The sequence below is a fragment of the Trifolium pratense genome, linkage group LG7 (assembly GCF_020283565.1).
Source record: "Trifolium pratense cultivar HEN17-A07 linkage group LG7, ARS_RC_1.1, whole genome shotgun sequence".
NCBI classification, from domain to species: Eukaryota; Viridiplantae; Streptophyta; class Magnoliopsida; order Fabales; family Fabaceae; genus Trifolium; species Trifolium pratense.
The window spans coordinates 24,989,871-25,010,635 of record NC_060065.1 but is presented as its reverse complement, the minus strand read 5'-3'; the positions used below and the strand labels follow the sequence as shown (position 1 = coordinate 25,010,635).

Sequence of the window (20,765 nt, the reverse complement as noted above, 5' to 3'; positions counted from 1 at the left end):
AAAAGTCTCGTCATAGTCTAGTCCATATTCTTGCTTATTTCCAAGAACTACAAGACGAGCCTTGTAACGATCTATTGATCCATCTGGACGCAGCTTTATTGAAAACACAAATTTGCTACCCAAAGGTTTAACATACGGAGGACAAGGCACTATGTCCCATGTCTGATTTTCTTCCAAGGCCAGAAGTTCATTTTCAATAGCGGTTTGCCAACAAACATGCTCCATTGCCTGTTTATAAGAAGAAGGAATAGGAACACTAGATAATGTTGCTGTCAAGGATAAGGGATTAGAGAAACCATACTTTTCTGGGGGCTTACGAATGCGTGAGCTGCGTCGTAAAAGTTCAAGTTCTGGTTCTGGTTCTTGTATTGGATCAGCAGTCAAGGAACTATCTTGAGGGGGCCCGTGGGAGTCAGCTGGTTGATTTTGAGTGACAACACGTCGTCTTTGGTAGGTCAAAAGGGGCTTAGAGGATGACTGACTTATAATAGAGTTAGAAAAAAATGGTAAAACAGAAACCGTAGAAGGAGTGTCATGATGTGTTGCAAAAAAATATTTATTTTCCTGGAAAATTACATTTCTAGACACCCGAATTCGACGATTATTAGGATCATAACATAAAAAGCCCTTTTGATGAGGAGAATATCCAAGAAAAGCACATTCAACAGATTGTGCACTGAGTTTGGTGCGTTCTTGTGGAGGAAGATGGACATAACACACACAACCGAAGACACGGAGAGTTGAGTAATCTGGCGGCTTTCCAAATAACCGACTAAAGGGAGATTCATTATTTATTGACGGGGATGACAAACTGTTTATAAGATGAACTGCAGTAGATAGGGCTTCACACCAGAATCGTGGTGGCACATGAGACTCTAGAAAAAGTGTGCGAACAACATCAAGCAAATGGCGATTTTTTCTTTCAGCTACCCCATTTTGTTGGGGAGTTGAGGGACATGATCTTTGAGATATAATTCCATTAGATTGCAAGAACTCTTGAAAAGAATTTGATGTATATTCTCCCCCATTATCAGAGCGAAGAATTTTGATTTTAGATGAAAATTGGGTTTCAACATAAGCATTAAAAAATTTGAAAGTAGAAAAAACTTCATCTTTTGAGCGCAAAAAATAGACCCATGTAAAACGACTATAATCATCAATAAAAGTTACAAAATATTTGTAATTAGCATGAGATATAATCGGTGTCACTCCCCATACATCACTATGGATGATATCAAAAGGTTTTGTTACATTCGGTTGATGTGTTGGAAAAGGAAGGATTTTACTTTTGCCAAGCTTACAAGGAGTGCAATCAAAACGAATAATATCAAGAGACGGAGTGTGTTTATTTCCTAGAAAACCAGATTTTAGCATTTCATGAAGCACATTGAAGTTTGGGTGTCCAAGACGCTTATGCCACAGTTGATAATCAACAGTTGCAGAATTGCACAAAACAGAAGGTAAAGAAAGACTTGGAGACAAATGTAAATTGAGTGGAAAGAGACGTAAGGTGAGGATTGCCTCCTCTTTATAAACTCTTCTCAAGAGTCCTATCTATCCGATGTGGGACTAAATCCCACCGAGTGTTGGCTTCTAACACCCTCCCTCACGCTTCAGCCCAGCGGAATGGGCCTGAAGCGTGGACGACGGAGGAAGGCGGAAGGCCAACGATAGACCCGATAGGCTCTGATACCATGTTAAATTTAAAGAATGTTAGACTCATGGAAGTATTGATCTGAAAACTGTATGTTCTCCTCTAGGAGAAGTCTCATATAAATACAATGTAATTACATTTGAATCAGCCCAATAAATCTGTAGCTGTCATATCTACATTTATTATACAATATATACTAATTAATAGTAGTTACTATTGTCAAAATAACAGTTACAAATGCATAGCATTTGAATTTGCCATTAAGACATTCAACCTATTGACAGTGTGCACATCATGTGCAGGCTTTAATTGGGTTATCTCTTCTAAGACTCTTTATGAATGTGCAACCGTGGCAGAGGTTATTCTTCAAAATGTTTGTTCTCTACCTTTGGTTCTCAAGTTTACATGATTCTTGAGAATCTGTATATTAGTTCTGTGTAGTGTTTGTTACTTTAATCTTCTGGACGAAGGCAATTAAAAGAGTGTAAATGGTAAATATTTTGTTTGGTCTTGTGTAGGACTTCATTGGGTACCTCTTTTGAAGTACAACTGTAAGAAGTCTGTTAGTGAAATATATGCAGCAGTGACAAAAGCAAATGACCAAAGCTTATGAGGTAACTCCGCATAGTGTAGAAAGGTGCGGGTTTTAATAATACAGCAATGCGTTCTTTCATCTGTGACATTTAGTTTAACGTTCGATGTGTTGTGAAGTTAGAGGTGTCATATTGAGATAAAAAAATACGCAATTTGATATACTATCCATCATTATTTGGATTTACTGATTCAAAAGTTGTATAAGTATCCGGTGTATAAGTTATTTTACTACAGTGCCAATAATATGTAGATCTTTATTTTTCATTAATTTCATAGTGTAACGCTTTCTAGAACACATAAGATGACAACTTAACAGTATTTTCTAATGATTAAGTGATCGACAGGTTTAAGTCTCTGCTGCATCAAAGAAAGTTCACCCTAGACCCTACATATGATTCAACTGAAATCTTTCAACATCGTGTCTAGTTCAATCTTCTTGCATCATGTCTATGTATATTTGTTTTCGAATAATTGGGATATTGTTCTTAGATTGTGTACAAATTGGTGTTGACGTTTGTACACAATCATGTCACGCATCATCTGCTTTTGAGTTTTCTGTGGAGAGATAGCCAATAAATATACAGCAAGCACATGTTCTCATATTTCCCATTAAACTAGTAATTTTTTTTATTTGTGTGTATTTGTTTCTGGATTTGGGATATAATAACTGGATTTTGGAGAATAACTTGGTATAGGGGGAACCTAATGGAGCACAAGAATCGGCAATAGTCTATTGTTGTTACGCTTTCATTTGGTGATCGCTACTCTTCAATGAATTCTTCACGCTTCTTTGTCTCTTTTGAAGATTTGATTCTTTCACGAGTTCCATTTGGGTTTCACAGGGTGGATATGTACTGTGAAAGCTGTGGCGGAGATTATCATGGACGTGTTTTTGGTTTGGTGTACTGGGGAGAGAACTATGAATGTACTTGTTCTGAATGGTGTCCTTTGATAGTGTATTATGACAATGTTGATTTTAGTATTAGGAGAGCTTCAGTATATATGGTTATGTCGTACATGTCCATGTCTCTCTTGGAGCATATATTTGTTCATTGATTTTGAGAGAATATATTTATCGATTGATTTGTTATTTTTCTCTTTGGTTTTGCAGGAGAGGTAATCTACATGACTAACAAACCAAAGGAAATTGTTGACATTGATGCTGGTGATGCTAACAATGAACTTGCTGCTGTTGAATATCTTGAAGATATTTACAAGTTCTATAAGATAGTTGAGGTAACAAAAAAACACTACATGACTTATACGATTTATATTTATTTTTGAATTTTGATTCTTTATGATTTTGTTCTGTATCTGATTTCAATTTTGCTATTGTGCATGTGTTGAACTGTGAAGAATGAGAACCGTCCACATGATTACATAGACTCACAGCCTGAGGTTAATGACTTTGTAACCCTCTCAGATTATGCTTACACTCATTAACAAATTCTTATCATGGAGAAAACCATCCTAGGCAAACTTGAATGGACATTAACTGCCTACACCTTTCGTGTTCCTTGCCCGTTTCATCAAAGCGGCATCGGCATCGGTGTCATCTGTGTCTGGTGTTCCTTCTGATCAAGAACAAGAACAACCTTTGGAGAACATGGCTCATTTTCTATCTGAATTGGGGATGATGCACTATGCTACCTTAAAGTATTGTCCATCAATGGTTTCTGCTGCAGCAGTTTTTGCAGCAAGGTGCACTTTGAACAAGAGTCCTGTTTGGAATGAGACGCTGAAGATGTACACTGGTTACTCAGAAGAACAGTTAATGGATTGTGCTAAGTTGTTGACTAGTTTTCACTCTAGTATTGGGAATGGAAAGCTGAAGGTTGTGAGGGTGAGAACAACACTGTTTGATTCTACCCTCAAGAATTAATCATACAAAAAATCAACAACAAGGAGAGATTCTCAATGGCTTCAAGAATTGTTCCTCAACAACAACCTAGCGGTGAGTGTTTTCTTCAATCATCGTACTAAATTTGATGTTTCATTAATTTTTCTAGTTTAATTCTTTTTTGGGGTTCAATAATTTGTTCAAAGATTAGAACTTTGGGGATTTGTAAAAGGAATTGAAAGGAAAAAGTTTCTGGGTTGGTTTCTTTTTCACGTGTTTTGTTCAATCATCGTACTAATTTTGATGTTTCATTAATTTTTCTGGTTTAATTCTTTTCTGGGGTTCAATAATTTGTTCCAAGATTGGAACTTTGGGGGTTTAGAAAGGGGATTGAAAGGAAACAAATTTCTGGGTTGGTTTTTTTTCATGAATTTTGTTATTCTGAAAGATCTTGCAAATCTTTCTTATATTATTTGTTCAATCTTTCTTTGATTAATTTAGTTTAATTATGATTGTTGTTTTCTGATTTTTTGTAATGTTTTGAAATTGTAGATACAAGCTTGTGCCAATGTTCCTACTGCTGCTGTTGATGGAGTTGCAGCAGTGGCTAAAAGAGTGGCCCCTAAACCTGCTGTTCAGAAGAAAGTCACTGCAAAACCAAAGCCTGTTGAAGTCATTGAAATCTCAGATGAAAAGGACAGTGAAGACAAGACTGTGCACAAGAAAAAGGAAGCAGATCTTAATTCTAAGAAGAAACCATCACACACTCTTACTTCTGTTCTCACAGCCAGAAGCAAGGAAGATTGGTTCTTCTGTTATGAACCATGTATTAGAACCCCTATTTCACCTATGTTAAGTTTTTGCCTTTTTTTCCACTAACACTTGTCATTACAGGTACCGATTCAACGAAGTACAACTTGTTCAAGGCATAGATGCAGTAGAAGCTGAAATCAAGAGGATGGTAAGAGTTTAGTTGTATACATATGACTTTGACATAAAGATGTGTTATGTTATGGATCATGCATTTTAATTCATTTTTCCTATGTATATGATTCTTTATAAATAATGAATTTGCATGTTCTTTTTAGTAGTTTTTGTAATGAGTATGTATGTACTATTAGGAATTTGAGTATTAGGAGAGCTTTAGAATTTATGGTTCCACTGTATTTCAAGAAGAGGAGTTGAATATATATGATTCTGGTGTACATCTCTTAGCTTGGCTATTATGTGAATTTTATGTTACGTCATTCACATTTATTGGCTCCGGATAAGTCTAAATTCGTCGTAGATTATGTCATTGAATCATCTGTACGTTTTTTCTAGGCTTTGATCTGAATTTATGTGTTGAAACAATTAAGGTCGTTATAATATCAAGCGATGAGTTAAGTTTAATATTAATTCTTATTGTTTATTCTTCCCAATTTACAGAAAGAAGTAAATATATGAATGTTTGACTATGCCGGGTATTATAATCAGTTGGGGGTTTACTTCCCTTAATACTATATTTTTCTTACAGATTCTTTTCCTGCATTTGTTTTATTAAGTTTGTATCGTTCTTGAGAATCTGTGTATGTTTTAGTTTTGTGCAGTGGCCTAAATTGTGTCATTTCATATTGACGGAAAATCGTTGCAATGATCCATCGGGTCCGTCGAGTAATTCCCACTGTTAAATTGCTTAAATTTGGTCATTTCTAGTAAGACTAAATTGTGCCATTTCAGTCTTTGTTTGATACTTGGCTTGACATCTAATTTTGCATTTCTTTTGAGTGTTTTGTGTGGTTGTTGGATGGCTTATGAATGCTTCGTGTGCTTTGAAGCCAGTGGAAGACTGAGGTTAACTACTTTCCATTTAATTCAGGTTTGGGATCTGTCATGTTTTTACTTGTTGTGTCCTGCTAGTCTTGGTGATTTTGTGTTTGTGCATGAGGAACATTAGAGCTGAAGCATATAAGATTCTAAAGTATATCTTTTCTCCCTCCCCTTGAATGAGGAATTCTACATTGAATTTTACTTAAGCTGCTTTGGTGCTTTATTTGATCTGTCTGTGGTATAGGTGGGGGACCTAAATTTTGTACCGTTTCACATAGAGGACCAGAATCTCCAATTGGTTGTGACTTGTGACATATGTTCGCATTATTGTTATGCTTTCATTTGGTGATCTCCAATTGGTTGTGACTTCTACTGTGTGGTAGTTCTTCATAGCATGGCTCCTCGAGATTTGATTATTCTATCTCTATTTTATTCTATCTTTCTCATGATTGTATATTATATCTCATTGGTGGCTATCTCAGAGTTTATTGTACCTTGAATAAGACTCAACGTTTTTTTGCAATGTTATAGGTGATGCTGTAGTGGGGGGAGGGAAATCGGTGATAGAGAACGGTGCAGCAGGTTAAGGAAGGAACAGAAGATCACTTCTTGATATTGGAAATGTGGTCACTCTAAAAGGTGTTGAAGTCAGTCAAATTGCCCTGTCACAAGGTTCTTTTCCTATCTCTCTCTCATATTCTCTCTGATTTTGTTATTTTTTCTCTGATTTTGAGATTCCATCTCTGATTCCCTATTTGATTTTGATGATTCTTTTAGTAGTTTTTGTGCACTTGGCAATGCTCAAGCAGCAGGAGTTAATGAGAATAACAAGGTTCTCTTATATTATTTGTTGAATCTCTTTTTTCAATTGATTTAATTTAGTTTATGTTATTCATTGGTAGGTTAGTGATGATGACCCCCTATTTGATTTTGATGATTCTTTTAGTTGTGTTTGTCACAACTACTTGCCAATGCTCAAGCAGCAGCAGTTAATGAGAATAACAAGGTTCTCTTATATTATTTGTTGAATCTCTTTCTTTTAATTGATTTAATTTAGTTTATGTTATTCATTGGTAGGTTAGTGATGATGATTGTTTTCTGATTTTTGTATTGTTTTGAGTAAGATTTACACGGGTTTGGTATACCACAAAAGTTTCCTACTTTTTCAAACACTGAACCTTTTTTTTTGAAACAAAACACTGAACCTTCTTAATCACCGTCTTAAGTGTCTTATGTGGACGAATCAACCTTACACGTGAACCATAATGTTCAGTTGGCTGTGTTACATATTTTTTCTAAGCTTTAATTTGGTGATCTGTACTCATATTTGAATTCTTCACATTTCATTATAGTTGTTTCAGCATCCACACTTGATTCCTTTGTGAAAGCTTATGGTGAGGTTATCATATTCTTCAAGTGCTGAAGTTTTTGTGAGTTTGTGTAACGTTTTACTCCGTGGTTTAACATACAAAATTCTGGAGTAACTCTTCCCTTCCCAAGGTAAGGATTTTCGACAACTTGGTTAGGTGGTGTTTGTTATGATGACCTGTTTCATTGGCCCACAAACTCCTCTGGTATTGAAGTAGGCTTAGTAGGCTTAAATTGTGACGTTTCATATTGAGCACACCATGATATTAAATTGTTATTGAGGATATGATGTTGATCTATAGTTCATGATATTAAATTGATAGTGAGGATATGATGTTGATCTATGGTTTTAATTTAAGTCTTGATATGCTTTTCTAAGAATCAAACTTTTCTTGACTCTTCTTTTACCCATCAAGATTTTGTTTTGTATAATTTTTTGATATAATTCTTTGTTTGGTAATCCAGAGACGCGTTTATCCGTTTTGCAGCGGGCTAAGAGATTTTGATGTCTTGAATGCGTTCATAAAATGGACAAGAGCACATAGCCAATAGTTTTCATTTGGTGATCTCTAGTAAATTCTTTTTGTTTCAATCTTTATCGATTCGGAGAGCATAAATTTCATGATTTGTTATTTATTCTTAGGTGTTGCTAGAGAGGATATGATTTTTTTTTACATCTGGATATGCTCTCAGAATTCACACAATCAAACTTCTCTCGACTCTTCTTTTACTCATCAAGATTTTGTTTTGTATTATTTTTTGATATAATTCTTTGTTTGATAATCGAGAGATGTGTTTCTCTGTTTTGCAGTGGGCAATGAAGTTTCGATTTCGCCTTGATAAATTGGACAAAGAACATGGAGCGTAAAGTTATAATTTGGTGATCTCTAGTAAATTCATTTTGTTTCCATATAGTTTTTTTGATATATCTTGTCAAACTATTGAAAATAAAAGAATATCAAAATATCCGTTTATACATTGCAGGTAGCTGATTTCTGGATATCTGGAACAATTTGATATTATAATAAAAACGATGATAGCTACAGATGCATAATCAAATTTCTTTCACCATTCGTTCTTTCTGATTTTTATTTTTGGGCTTTGATTACATTACACTCAAATTGAACCGTGAACTTGTTTTTCTGCAGCATGGTTTATCAAAATAAAAGAAAAGTTGATCTTTCATCAAGGCATGGAGACCTCAAGTTTTGATTTGCTTCTCTCTTTTTTAATTATTTTAGTTTTCAATAACTCCATCGCTTTTGAATGCATATTTTCTTGATATTTTATTTCCTTCGATGTTGCAGGGAGGTAATTTGTGAACACTGGTTCCCTCTTTTACTGGTTCTATCTTTCTGTTGTTTGATCTTCATGTTTTGTATTCTTATTCTTTTCTGGTCTTTTGATTTTGTTCTGGCTTAGACCGCCATACATGTGAATTGAAATATGACACGCTGTTTTCTGCAGTGTAGTTTGTTTTGAAACAATAACATTCTCAGTAGCATCAAGCCTCAGGTTTATTTTTCTACCATGTACTTGGGTTGTGAACTATTTTTATTTTCATTTCTATTCTTATTGTCTAGTCGATTTACTTCTTTGTTCTATGTTTGACTTTTTTTATCTGAATTCTGACAGTGCAAAAGTTTACACGATTCTATGTTTGTCTGATGATTTGGTCGTCGGAAAAGGTTTTATATTATCTTCTTTTATTGGTTTGAGTGGTTTCAATTGTTATTAATGATTTAGATGATGATTGATACAGATGATACTCCTAAAAAGATATCCTTTTGGTTACAGTGGTCCGGGACTCCTGTTAGGAGGAAGCCAAAATTGTGTCACACATCATGTGCAGGCTTTAATTGGGTTATCTCTTCTAAGACTCTTTACATTTCATTCTATGTTGGATTGTGTGGGGTGCCCGTGGAACCTGAGGCAGACAAAGGTTCTCATACTTTTTTTGTGCTTTAGGAATTTTGGTATTACATTTTCAAAACAACGCAGGCAGATACTGCACGAACGAGTAGCTAATCTATGGTCTCCAGGTCAGTATTAATTTTGTTGGCAACCAAATTTCAAACGACGCACAATACCTAGGGTTTACTTCTTTTTCTTTTTTTTCCAATCTGAAATTGTGAGCTTTCGTGATTTGGTTTGTGTGACCTAACTTTTGGTTTTATGGTATTGAATTAAGAAATTGTGGTAAGAAATATGTGTACATTCCTCTCATTCTTCCTGTATGGTCTTCTTTTATTGTTAAGAAAAATAAGATATTTTGCATAATCTGCTTGGGTAGGAAAATCTAGAACATAAATGCATGCCAGAGATTGTTTAAACATTAGTCGCGCAGTCTTCTAGGTGGTTTTGCCAAAAAATAAAATAAATGACGATGCTACCGGTTCTGCAATAATCGTATTTTTAATTGGTTAAATGTATGTGCACCTTACTCAACTGATTACCCCAAGGGGGACATGGCAGCATCACATAGCAGAATTTCAGTGATGACAATTAGGAATTATTTGCAGTACTAAACATGTCCAATTTCTTCTCATACTAAATATTATTTTACTTATTGTGTTAAAATTTGTAATAACCTTATCATAAAAGGCACTTAAATTAATGGAAAATATCTTGAGAGTGTATGTATTGTTGACTTTTCCTTGAAGGAGTTGGGATCATTTGGCATCAAATATAGTATTCTACCTTTAATCTTCTTATATGCATATATCACTGATATGCATATTGAAAAATGTTACACACTCACTAATATGCTTTTAATATAATGAGTGACCTAACCATGGAATGTGCAGCTAGCTAAAATGTTGGTTAAAATTAACCAATAGGTTGCAAAAACTCTCCCATTACCCAAAGATGTAGTATAAAAAAATAGAGGGCCCTCTATCAATGTTTGAGATTTATAACTGCTACAACAGACATTAAAACCATTAAAAACATCTCCCTTTATTGCGTTAGAAGTAAAAGCGAAAAGAGTTTTGTGGAATTGAACCCTCAATCCCTAGTTCTGTAACAATGCAATACAGGAACATAAGTCAAGGATGGAAATTACAGAAATGGTTGTCGTCATGGAGCAACAGTCATAACAGTCATAATAGTTTAAGGTGTTAAGTGATGACAGATGAGTGGTTTTGGTCTCAAAGTGTTGATACTGCACAGGTCTAGACAACTTGTGAAGAAACTGTGCTTTTAATTAGAAGAGTGGGTGTAACAAAGGTTAAACTCTAGACCACTTGTTCATTAAGGCTTTGATACCATATCTAGAGCCAACTATCTCAAAAGCTTGTGAATGGTATTAACGTATCTTAACAATGGTATTGCCGTATTGGTACCCCAAGTGTCTGAGAGACCTAGTAATTCTCCTATTAGAGCCCTACTTGCATCTTCTGATGTATTGTAGGTCTACTATCATAAACATTGTTTCTCTTTTCAATGTTAAAAGAAACGATTATCTTATGCTTACTCATGCATACTGGATCATTGATCACCCGTGTTATATATGCATGCTTCAAAATTCCTTGGTCTATTTTGCTGACACATGGCTTTTTTGTCTTCGTAATAATTTGCAAGAATGATCATTGCTAAGGAAGAACCATCTGGTAGTGTTATACAGACAGTAACCACTTGATTGTGACTAGGATCCATGATACTATTTTTTTATGACATCAACTGTTTTAATGACAGGAATTTAAATAATTTCCATTTATTTGTTTGAGCAGACGTTAAAATTGATGCCAGCAGTACAGGAATTGCACAAACTCGACTCTCAGGACCTTTGTAGATTATTAAAGGATGCCGGCAATTTTTCTGTTCACTACCGTCAAAAAGGAGTGCTTCTGGAGGTTGCCTCATTCTTAGCATCTTGATTTTATTTTATTTATCTATAAGACACTATTTTTTCGAATTTTAGTTGTGTACACAGATTGATATGGACAAGCTTGCAAGATACAGACAAAGGTGACAATCTCTTTACCAACATAATCATCCTAAGACATTGCATCCAAGTGCAGTCATTATATGTTGAATACGACGGCTTTTTCAAAAAAACAAATAAAGCGATGTGGTGTTTGGATGCTATCCCAGCAGTGTTTGTTTCAAATATTATAGAGTTTTGTGACACTTCTTTCACAATCATTGGATCTGGTAAAAACCTGGTTTGTTCATTGAATTGTTTGGAATTAATTTTTCAGGCTATGATTGCACATGTATTGAATTATATGAACCTGTTTTAGGCAGATTAGTGTGTTGAAACAAGGTAGTTCTATGTAAGATTAGTTTCTGGGTTGGTTTCTTTTTCACGTGTTTTGTTCAATCATCGTACTAATTTTGATGTTTCATTAATTTTTCTGGTTTAATTCTTTTCTGGGGTTCAATAATTTGTTCCAAGATTGGAACTTTTGGGGTTTACAAAGGGGATTGAAAGGAAAAAAATTTCTGGGTTGGTTTTTTTTTCATGAATTTTGTTATTCTGAAAGATCTTGCCAATCTTTCTTATATTATTTGTTCAATCTTTCTTTGATTAATTTAGTTTAATTATGATTGTTGTTTACTGATTTTTTGTAATGTTTTGAAATTGTAGAAACAAGCTTGTGCCAATGTTCCTATTGCTGCTGTTGATGGAGTTGCAGCAGTGGCTAAAAGATTGGCCCCTAAACCTGCTGTTCAGAAGAAAGTCACTGCAAAACCAAAGCCTGTTGAAGTCATTGAAATATCAGATGAAAAGGACAGTGAAGACAAGACTGTGCACAAGAAAAAGGAAGCAGATGTTAATTCCAAGGCATAGATGCAGTAGAAGCTGAAATCTAGAGGATGGTAAGAGTTTAGTTGTATACATATGACTTTGACATAAAGATGTGTTATATTATGGATCATGCATTTTAATTCATTTTTGCTATGCATATGATTCTTTATGAATAATGAATTTGCATGTTCTTTTTAGTAGTTTTTGTTATGAGTATGTATGTACTATTAGGAATTTGAGTATTAGGAGAGCTTTAGAATTTATGATTCCGCTGTATATCTGTCTTTTTCAAGAAGAGGAGTTGAATATATATGATTCTGGTGTACATCTCTTAGCTTGGCTATTATGTGAATTTTATGATACGTCATTCACAATTATTGGCTCTGGATAAGTCTAAATTCGTCGTAGATTATGTCATTGAATTATTCTGTACGTTTTTTCTAGGCTTTGATCTGACTTTATGTGTTGAAACAATTAAGTTCGTTATAATATCAATGAGTTAAGTTTAATATTAATTCTTATTGTTTATTCTTCCCAATTTACAGAAAGAGGTAAATATATGAATGTTTGACTATGCCGGGTATTATAATCAGTTGGGGGTTTACTTCCCTTAATACTATATTTTCTTACAGATTCTTGTCCTGCATTTGTTTTATTAAGTTTGTATCATTCTTGAGAAACTGTGTATGTTTTAGTTTTGTGCAGTGGCCTAAATTGTGTCATTTCATATTGACGGAAAATCGTTGCAATGATCCATCGGGTGCGTCGAGTAATTCCCACTGTTAAATTGCTTAAATTTGGTCATTTCTAGTAAGACTAAATTGTGCCATTTCAGTCTTTGTTTGATACTTGGCTTGGCATCTAATTTTGCATTTCCTTTGAGTGTTTTGTGTGGTTGTTGGATGGCTTATGAATGCTTCGTGTGCTTTGGAGCCAGTGGCAGACTGAGGTTAACTACTTTCCATTTAATTGAGCTTTGGGATCTGTCATGTTTTTACTTGTTGTGTCCTGCTAGTGTTGGTGATTTTGTGTTTGTGCATGAGGAACATTAGAGCTGAAGCATATAAGATTCTAAAGTATATCTTTTCTCCCTCCCCTTGAATGAGGAATTCTACACTGAATTTTACTTGAGTTGCTTTGGTGCTTTATTTGATCTGTCTGTGGTATAGGTGGGGGGCCTAAATTTTGTACCGTTTCACATAGAGGACCAGAATCTCCAATTGGCTGTGACTTGTGACACATGTTCGCATTATTGTTATGCTTTCATTTGGTGATCTCCAATTGGTGGTGACTTCTACTGTGTGGTAGTTCTTCATAGCATGGCTCCTTGAGATTTGATTATTCTATCTCTATTTTATTCTATCTTTCTCATGATTGTATATTATATCGCATTGGTGGTTTTGGTTGCTTTTTTGTTTCTGATGTTTTATGTTCTTGATTTCTTAAACCTAATAAGCTGCTTTCCATCTTGCTGGTTTCAATCTCAGAGTTTATTGTACCTTGAATAAGACTCAACGTTTTTTTGCAATGTTATAGGTGATGCTGTAGTGGGGGGAGGGAAACCAATGAAAGAGAACGGTGCAGCAGGTTAAGGAAGGAACCGAAGATCACTTCTTGATATTGGAAATGTGGTCACTCTAAAAGGTGTTGAAGTCAAGCCAAATCGCCCTGTCACAAGGTTCTTTTCCTATCTCTCTCTCACATTCTCTCTGATTTTGTGATTTTTTCTCTGATTTTGAGATTCCATCTCTGATTCCCTATTTGATTTTGATGATTCTTTTAGAGTTTTTGTGCACAACTACTTGTACTTGGCAATGCTCAAGCAGCAGCAGTTAATGAGAATAACAAGGTTCTCTTATATTATTTGTTGAATCTCTTTTTTCAATTGATTTAATTTAGTTTATGTTATTCAGTGGTAGGTTAGTGATGATGACCCCCTATTTGATTTTGATGATTCTTTTAGTTGTGTTTGTCACAACTACTTGCCAATGCTCAAGCAGCAGCAGTTAATGAGAATAACAAGGTTCTCTTATATTATTTGTTGAATCTCTTTCTTTTAATTGATTTAATTTAGTTTATGTTATTCATTGGTAGGTTAGTGATGATGATTGTTTTCTAATTTTTGTATTGTTTTGAGTAAGATTTACACGGGTTTGGTATACCACAAAAGTTTCCTACTTTTCAAACACTGAACCTTTTTTTTTTAAACAAAACACTGAACCTTTTTAATCACCGTCTTATGTGTCTTATGTGGACGAATCAACCTTACACGTGAACCATGATGTTCAGTTGGCTGTGGTACATATTTTTTCTAAGCTTTAATTTGGTGATCTGTACTCATATTTGAATTCTTCACATTTCATTATAGTTGTTTCAGCATCCACACTTGATTCCTTTGTGAAAGCTTATGGTGAGGTTATCATATTCTTCAAGTGCTGAAGTTTTTGTGAGTTTGTGTAACGTTTTACTCCGTGGTTTAACATACAAAATTCTGGAGTAACTCTTCCCTTCCCAAGGTAAGGATTTTCGACAACTTGGTTAGGTGGTGTTTGTTATGATGACCTGTTTCATTGGCCCACAAACTCCTCTGGTATTGAAGTAGGCTTAGTAGGCTTAAATTGTGACGTTTCATATTGAGCACACCATGATATTAAATTGATAGTGAGGACATGATGTTGATCTATCGTTTTGATTTAAGTCTTGATATGCTTTTCTAAGAATCAAACTTCTCTTGACTCTTCTTTTTCCCATCAGGATTTTGTTTTGTATAATTTTTTGATATAATTCTTTGTTTGGTAATCCAGAGACGCGTTTATCCGTTTTGAAGCGGGCTAAGAGATTTTGATGTCTAGAATGCGTTCATAAAATGGACAAGAGCACAGAGCCAATAGTTTTCATTTGGTGATCTTTAGTAAATTCTTTTTGTTTCAATATTTATCGATTCGGAGAGCATAAATTTCATGATTTGTTATTTATTCTTAGGTGTTGCTAGAGAGGATATGATTTTTATTTACGTCTGGATATGCTCTCAGAATTCACACAATCAAACTTCTCTCGACTCTTCTTTTACTCATCAAGATTTTGTTTTGTATTATTTTTTGATATAATTCTTGTTTGATAATCGAGAGATGTGTTTCTCTGTTTTGCAGTGGGCAATGATGTTTCGATTTCGCCTTGATAAATTGAACAAAGAACATTGAGCGTAAAGTTTTAATTTGGTGATCTCTAGTAAATTCATTTTGTTTCCATATAGTTTTTTTGATATATCTTGTCAAACTATTGAACATAAAAGAATATCAAAATATCCGTTTATACATTGCAGGTAGCTGATTTCTGGATATATGGAACAATTTGATATTATAATAAAAACGATGATAGCTACAGATGCATAATCAAATTTCTTTGACCATTCGTTCTTTCTGATTTTTATTTTTGGGCTTTGATTACATTACACTCAAATTGAACCGTGAACTTGTTTTTCTGCAGCATGGTTTATCAAAATCAAAAAAATGTTGATCTTTCATCAAGGCATGGAGACCTCAAGTTTTGATTTGCTTCTCTCTTTTTTAATTATTTTAGTTTTCAATAACTCCATCGCTTTTGAATGCATATTTTCTTGATATTTTATTTCCTTCGATGCTGCAGGGAGGTAATTTGTGAACACTGGTTCCTTCTTTTACTGGTTCTATCTTTCTGTTGTTTGATCTTCATGTTTTGTATTCTTATTCTTTTCTGGTCTTTTGATTTTGTTCTGGCTTAGACCTCCATACATATATGACACGTTGTTTTCTGTAGTGTAGTTTGTTTTGAAACAATAATATTCTAAGTAGCATCAAGCCTCAGGTTTGTTACCATGTACTTGGGTTGTGAACTATTTTAATTTTCATTTCTATTCTTATTGTCTAGTCGATTTACTTCTTTGTTCTATGTTTGACTTTTTTTATCTGAATTCTGACAGTGCAAAAGTTTACACGATTCTATGTTTGTCTGATGATTTGGTCGTCGGAAAAGGTTTTGTATTATCTTCTTTTATTGGTTTGAGTGGTTTCGATTGTTATTAATGATTTAGATGATGATTGATACAAATGATACTCCTAAAAAGATATCCTTTTGGTTATAGTGGTCCGGGACTCCTTTGTTAGTTAGGAGGAAGCCAAAATTGTGTCACACATCATGTGCAGGCTTTAATTGGGTTATCTCTTCTAAGACTCTTTACATTTCAGTCTATGTTGGATACTTAGCATCTACTTTTGTCAGTTTCATTTTACGAGTAGCTAATCTATGGTCTCCAGGTCAGTATTAATTTTGTTGGCAACCAAATTTCAAACGACGCACAATACCTAGGGTTTACTTCTTTTTCTTTTTTTTCCAATCTGAAATTGTGAGCTTTCGTGGTTTGGTTTGTGTGACCTAACTTTTGGTTTTATGGTATTGAATTAAGAAATTGTGGTAAGAAATATGTGTACTTTCCTTTCATTCTTCCTGTATGGTCTTCTTTTATTGTTAAGAAAAATAAGATATTTTGCATAATCTGCTTGGGTAGGAAAATCTAGAGCCAACATAAATGCATGCTAGAGATTGTTTAAACATTAGTCGCGCAGTCTTCTAGGTGGCTTTGCCAAAAAATAAAATAAATGACGATGCTACCGGTTCTGCAAAAATCGTATTTTTAATGGCTTAATTACTTAAATGGTCCCTTAAAGACATTTTAGGTTTCACAATGGTCCCTTAAAGAAAAAAAGGATCGGATTGGTCCCTTAAAGACATTTCCATTAGTCATTTTGGTCCTTTCCGTTAGTTTTTAACACCAAATGTATTAGGTGGACCAACATTGTATGTGGTCCACCATAGATCTCACTAAATGTTTTAATTTAAGTCGTTTGATCTTATTGAAAAAAAATAGCCATTAGATTGTGAATGACCACTCTATCTAATAGTATACCATTATCAACTGATTACCCCAAGGGGGACATGGCAGTATCACATAGCAGAATTTTAGTGATGACAAATAGGAATTTTTTGCAGTACTAAACATGTCCAATTTCTTCTCATACTAAATATTATTTTACTTATTGTGTTAAAATTTGTAATACCCTTATCATAAAAGGCACTTAAATATATCTTGAGAGTGTATGTATTGTTGACTTTTCCTTGAAGGAGTTAGGATCATTTGTCATCAAATATAGTATTGTACCTTTAATCTTCTTATATGCATATATCACTGATATGCATATTGAAAAATGTTACACACTCACTAATATGCTTTTAATATAATGAGTGACCTAACCATGGAATGTGCAGCTAGCTAAAATGTTGGTTAAAATTAACCAATAGGTTGCAAAAACTCTCCCATTACCCAAAGATGTAGTATAAAAAAATAGAGGGCCCTCTATCAATGTTTGAGATTTATAACTGCTACAACAGACATTAAAACCATTAAAAACATCTCCCTTTATTGCGTTAGAAGTAAAAGCGAAAAGAGTTTTGTGGAATTGAACCCTCAATCCCTAGTTCTGTAACAATGCAATACAGGAACATAAGTCAAGGATGGAAATTACAGAAATGGTTGTCGTCATGGAGCAACAGTCATAATAGTTTAAGGTGTTAAGTGATGACAGATGAGTGGTTTTGGTCTCAAAGTGTTGATAATGCACAGGTCTAGACAACTTGTGAAGAAACTGTGCTTTTAATTAAAAGAGTGGGTGTAACAAAGGTTAAACTCTAGACCACTTGTTCATTACTTCTTTGATACCATATCTAGAGCCAACTATCTCAAAAGCTTGTGAATGGTATTAACGTATCTTAACAATGGTATTGCCGTATTGGTACCCCAAGTGTCTGAGAGACCTAGTAATTCTCCTATTAGAGCCCTACTTGCATCTTCTGATGTATTGTAGGTCTACTATCATAAACATTGTTTCTCTTTTCAATGTTAAAAGAAACGATTATCTTATGCTTACTCATGCATACTGGATCATCGATCACCTGTGTTATATATGCATGCTTCAAAATTCCTTGGTCTATTTTGCTGACACATGACTTTTTTGTCTTCGTAATAATTTGCAAGAATGATCATTGCTAAGGAAGAACCATCTGGTAGTGGTATACAGACAAGTAGTAACCACTTGAATGTGACTAGGATCCATGATACTAATTTTTTATGATATCAACTGTTTTAATGACAGGAATTTAAATAAGTTCCATTTATTTGTTTGAGCAGACGTTAAACTTGATGCTAGCAGTACAGGAATTGCACAAACTCGACTCTCAGGACCTTTGTAGATTATTAAAGGATGCCGGCAATTTTTCTGTTCACTACCGTACTGGAAAAGGAGTGCTTCTGGAGGTTGCCTCATTCTTAGCATCTTGAATTTTATTTATTTTTATGAGACTATTTTTTCGAATTTTAGTTGTGTACACAGATTGATATGGACAAGCTTGCAAGATACAGACAAAGGTGACAATCTCTTGTTTATTGTACCAACATAATCAATGCGTATTTACCAACATAATCATCCTAAGACATTGCATCCAAGTGCAGTCATTATATGTTGAATACGACGGCTTTTTCAAAAAAACAAATAAAACGATGTGGTGCCTGGATGCTATCCCAGCAGTGTTTGTTTCAAATATTATAGAGTTTTGTGACACTTCTTTCACAATCATTGGATCTGGTAAAAACCTGGTTTGTTCATTGAATTGTTTGGAATTAATTTTTCAGGCTATGATTGCATGTGTATTGAATTATATGAACCTGTTTTAGGCAGATTAGTGTGTTGAAACAAGGTAGTTCTATGTAAGTATGAAGCCTTAATTTAATTTGATGACCTCTACTGGATTATAAGTTATTTTTGTTTCAGTGTTACTCTTTCTACTATTTTTATTATACATTCTTTGCAATTTCCTCTTTTAAATTCACTTGGACATTTCATGAAAGATAAAGCTATGAATGTGCAACCGTGGCAGAGGTTATTCTTCAAAATGTTTGTTCTCTACCTTTGGTTCTCAAGTTTACATGATTCTTGAGAATCTGTATTTTAGTTCTGTGTAGTGTTTGGTACTTTAATCTTCTGGACGAAGGCAATTAAAAGAGTGTAAATGGTAAATATTTCATTTGGTCTTGTGTAGGACTTCATCGGGTACCTCTTTTGAAGAACAACTGTAAGAAGTCTGTTAGTGAAATATATGCAGCAGTGACAAAAGCAAATGACCAAAGCTTATGAGGTAACTCCGCATAGTGTAGAAAGGTGCGGGTTTTAATAATACAGCAATGCCTTCTTTCATCTGTGACATTTAGTTTAACGTTCGATGTGTTGTGAAGTTAGAGGTGTCATATTGAGATAAAAAAATACGCAATTTGATATACTATCCATCATTATTTGGATTTACTGATTCAAAAGTTGTATAAGTATCCGGTGTATAAGTTATTTTACTACAGTGCCAATAATATGTTGATCTTTATTTTTCATTAATTTCATAGTGTAACGCTTTCTAGAACACATAAGATGACAACTTAACAGTATTTTCTAATGATTAAGTGATCGACAGGTTTAATTCTCTGCTGCATCAAAGAAAGTTCACCCTAGACCCTACATATGATTCAACTGAAATCTTTCTACATCATGTCTACTTCAATCTTCTTGCATCATGTATATGTATATGTATTTGTTTTCGAATAATTGGGATATTGTTCTTAGATTGTGTACAAATTGGTGTTGACGTTTGTACACAATCATGTCACGCATCATCTGCTTTTGAGTTTTCTGTGGAGAGATAGCCAATAAATATATAGCAGGCACAGGATCTCATATTTCCCATTAAACTAGTAATTTTTTTTTATTTGTGTGTATTTGTTTCTGGATTTGGGATATAATAACTGGATTTTGGAGAATAACTTGGTATAGGGGGAACCTAATGGAGCACAAGAATCGGCAATAGTCTATTGTTGTTATGCTTTCATTCGGTGATCGCTACTCTTCAATGAATTCTTCACGATTCTTTGTCTCTTTTGAAGATTTGATTCTTTCACGAGTTCCATTTGGGTTTCACAGGGTGGATATGTACTGTGAAAGCTGTGGCGGCGATTATCATGGACGTGTTTTTGGTTTGGTGTACTGGGGAGAGAACTATGAATGTACTTGTTCTGAATGGTGTCCTTTGATAGTGTATTATGACAATGTTGATTTTAGTATTAGGAGAGCTTCAGTATATATGGTTATGTAGTACATGTCCATGTCTCTCTTGGAGCATATATTTGTTCATTGATTTTTAGAGCATATATTTATCGACTGATTTGTTATTTTTCTCTTTAGTTTTGCCGGAGAGGTAATCTACATGACTAACAAACCAAAGGAAATTGTTGACATTGATGCTGGTGATGCTAACAATGAACTTGCTGCTGTTGAATATCTTGAAGATATTTACAAGTTCTATAAGATAGTTGAGGTAACAAAAAAACACATGACTTATATGATTTATATTTATTTTTGAATTTTGATTCTTTATGATTTTGTTTTGTGTCTGATTTCAATTTTGCTATTGTGTATGTGTTGAACTGTGAAGAATGAGAACCGTCCACATGATTACATGAACTCACAGCCTGAGATAAATGCGAAGATGAGGGCAATACTCATTGATTGGCTAGTAGATCTTCACACCAAATTTCAACTTTCACCAAAAGAAGCCCTATATCTCACAATCAACGTAGTTGATAGATTCCTAGCTGTCAAACTTGTGCCAAGAAGGGA

General features: G+C 34.3%; 1 protein-coding gene and 1 pseudogene across 10 annotated transcripts; both read left to right on the top strand.

The window, feature by feature from the left end:
- The window catches only part of LOC123896117, a 66,832-nt pseudogene that overhangs the window by 14,289 nt on the left and 31,778 nt on the right, over positions 1 to 20,765 (top strand).
- Positions 646 to 15,849, top strand: LOC123899723. Of its 10 annotated transcripts, XR_006805725.1 has the most exons (8): positions 1,938 to 2,012; positions 2,173 to 2,291; positions 2,593 to 3,227; positions 3,360 to 3,484; positions 3,605 to 4,202; positions 11,857 to 12,089; positions 13,555 to 13,696; positions 13,802 to 15,849. XR_006805725.1 is itself a non-coding variant. In XM_045950935.1 (6 exons), exons 3-6 carry the CDS (start codon positions 3,020 to 3,022, stop codon positions 5,034 to 5,036), a joined length of 414 nt encoding a protein of 137 aa, XP_045806891.1. In that variant the 5' UTR covers positions 1,938 to 2,012; positions 2,173 to 2,291; positions 2,593 to 3,019; the 3' UTR covers positions 5,037 to 5,657. The 10 variants fall into 10 exon arrangements, 1 of the variants encoding a protein (XP_045806891.1); XR_006805724.1 differs by lacking the exon at positions 2,593 to 3,227 and having other exon boundaries at positions 2,173 to 2,268; XR_006805727.1 differs by lacking the exon at positions 2,593 to 3,227.

Excerpts from the sequence above, each read along its gene's own strand:
- LOC123899723 (XM_045950935.1), top strand. The coding sequence starts at position 3,020 with ATGAATTCTTCACGCTTCTTTGTCTCTTTTGAAGATTTGATTCTTTCA. Across the intron at positions 3,228-3,359 it reads TTATGACAATGTTGATTTTA|GAGAGGTAATCTACATGACT; the intron begins GTATTAGGAGAG and ends TTGGTTTTGCAG. Across the intron at positions 4,915-4,982 it reads GTTCTTCTGTTATGAACCAT|GTACCGATTCAACGAAGTAC; the intron begins GTATTAGAACCC and ends TTGTCATTACAG.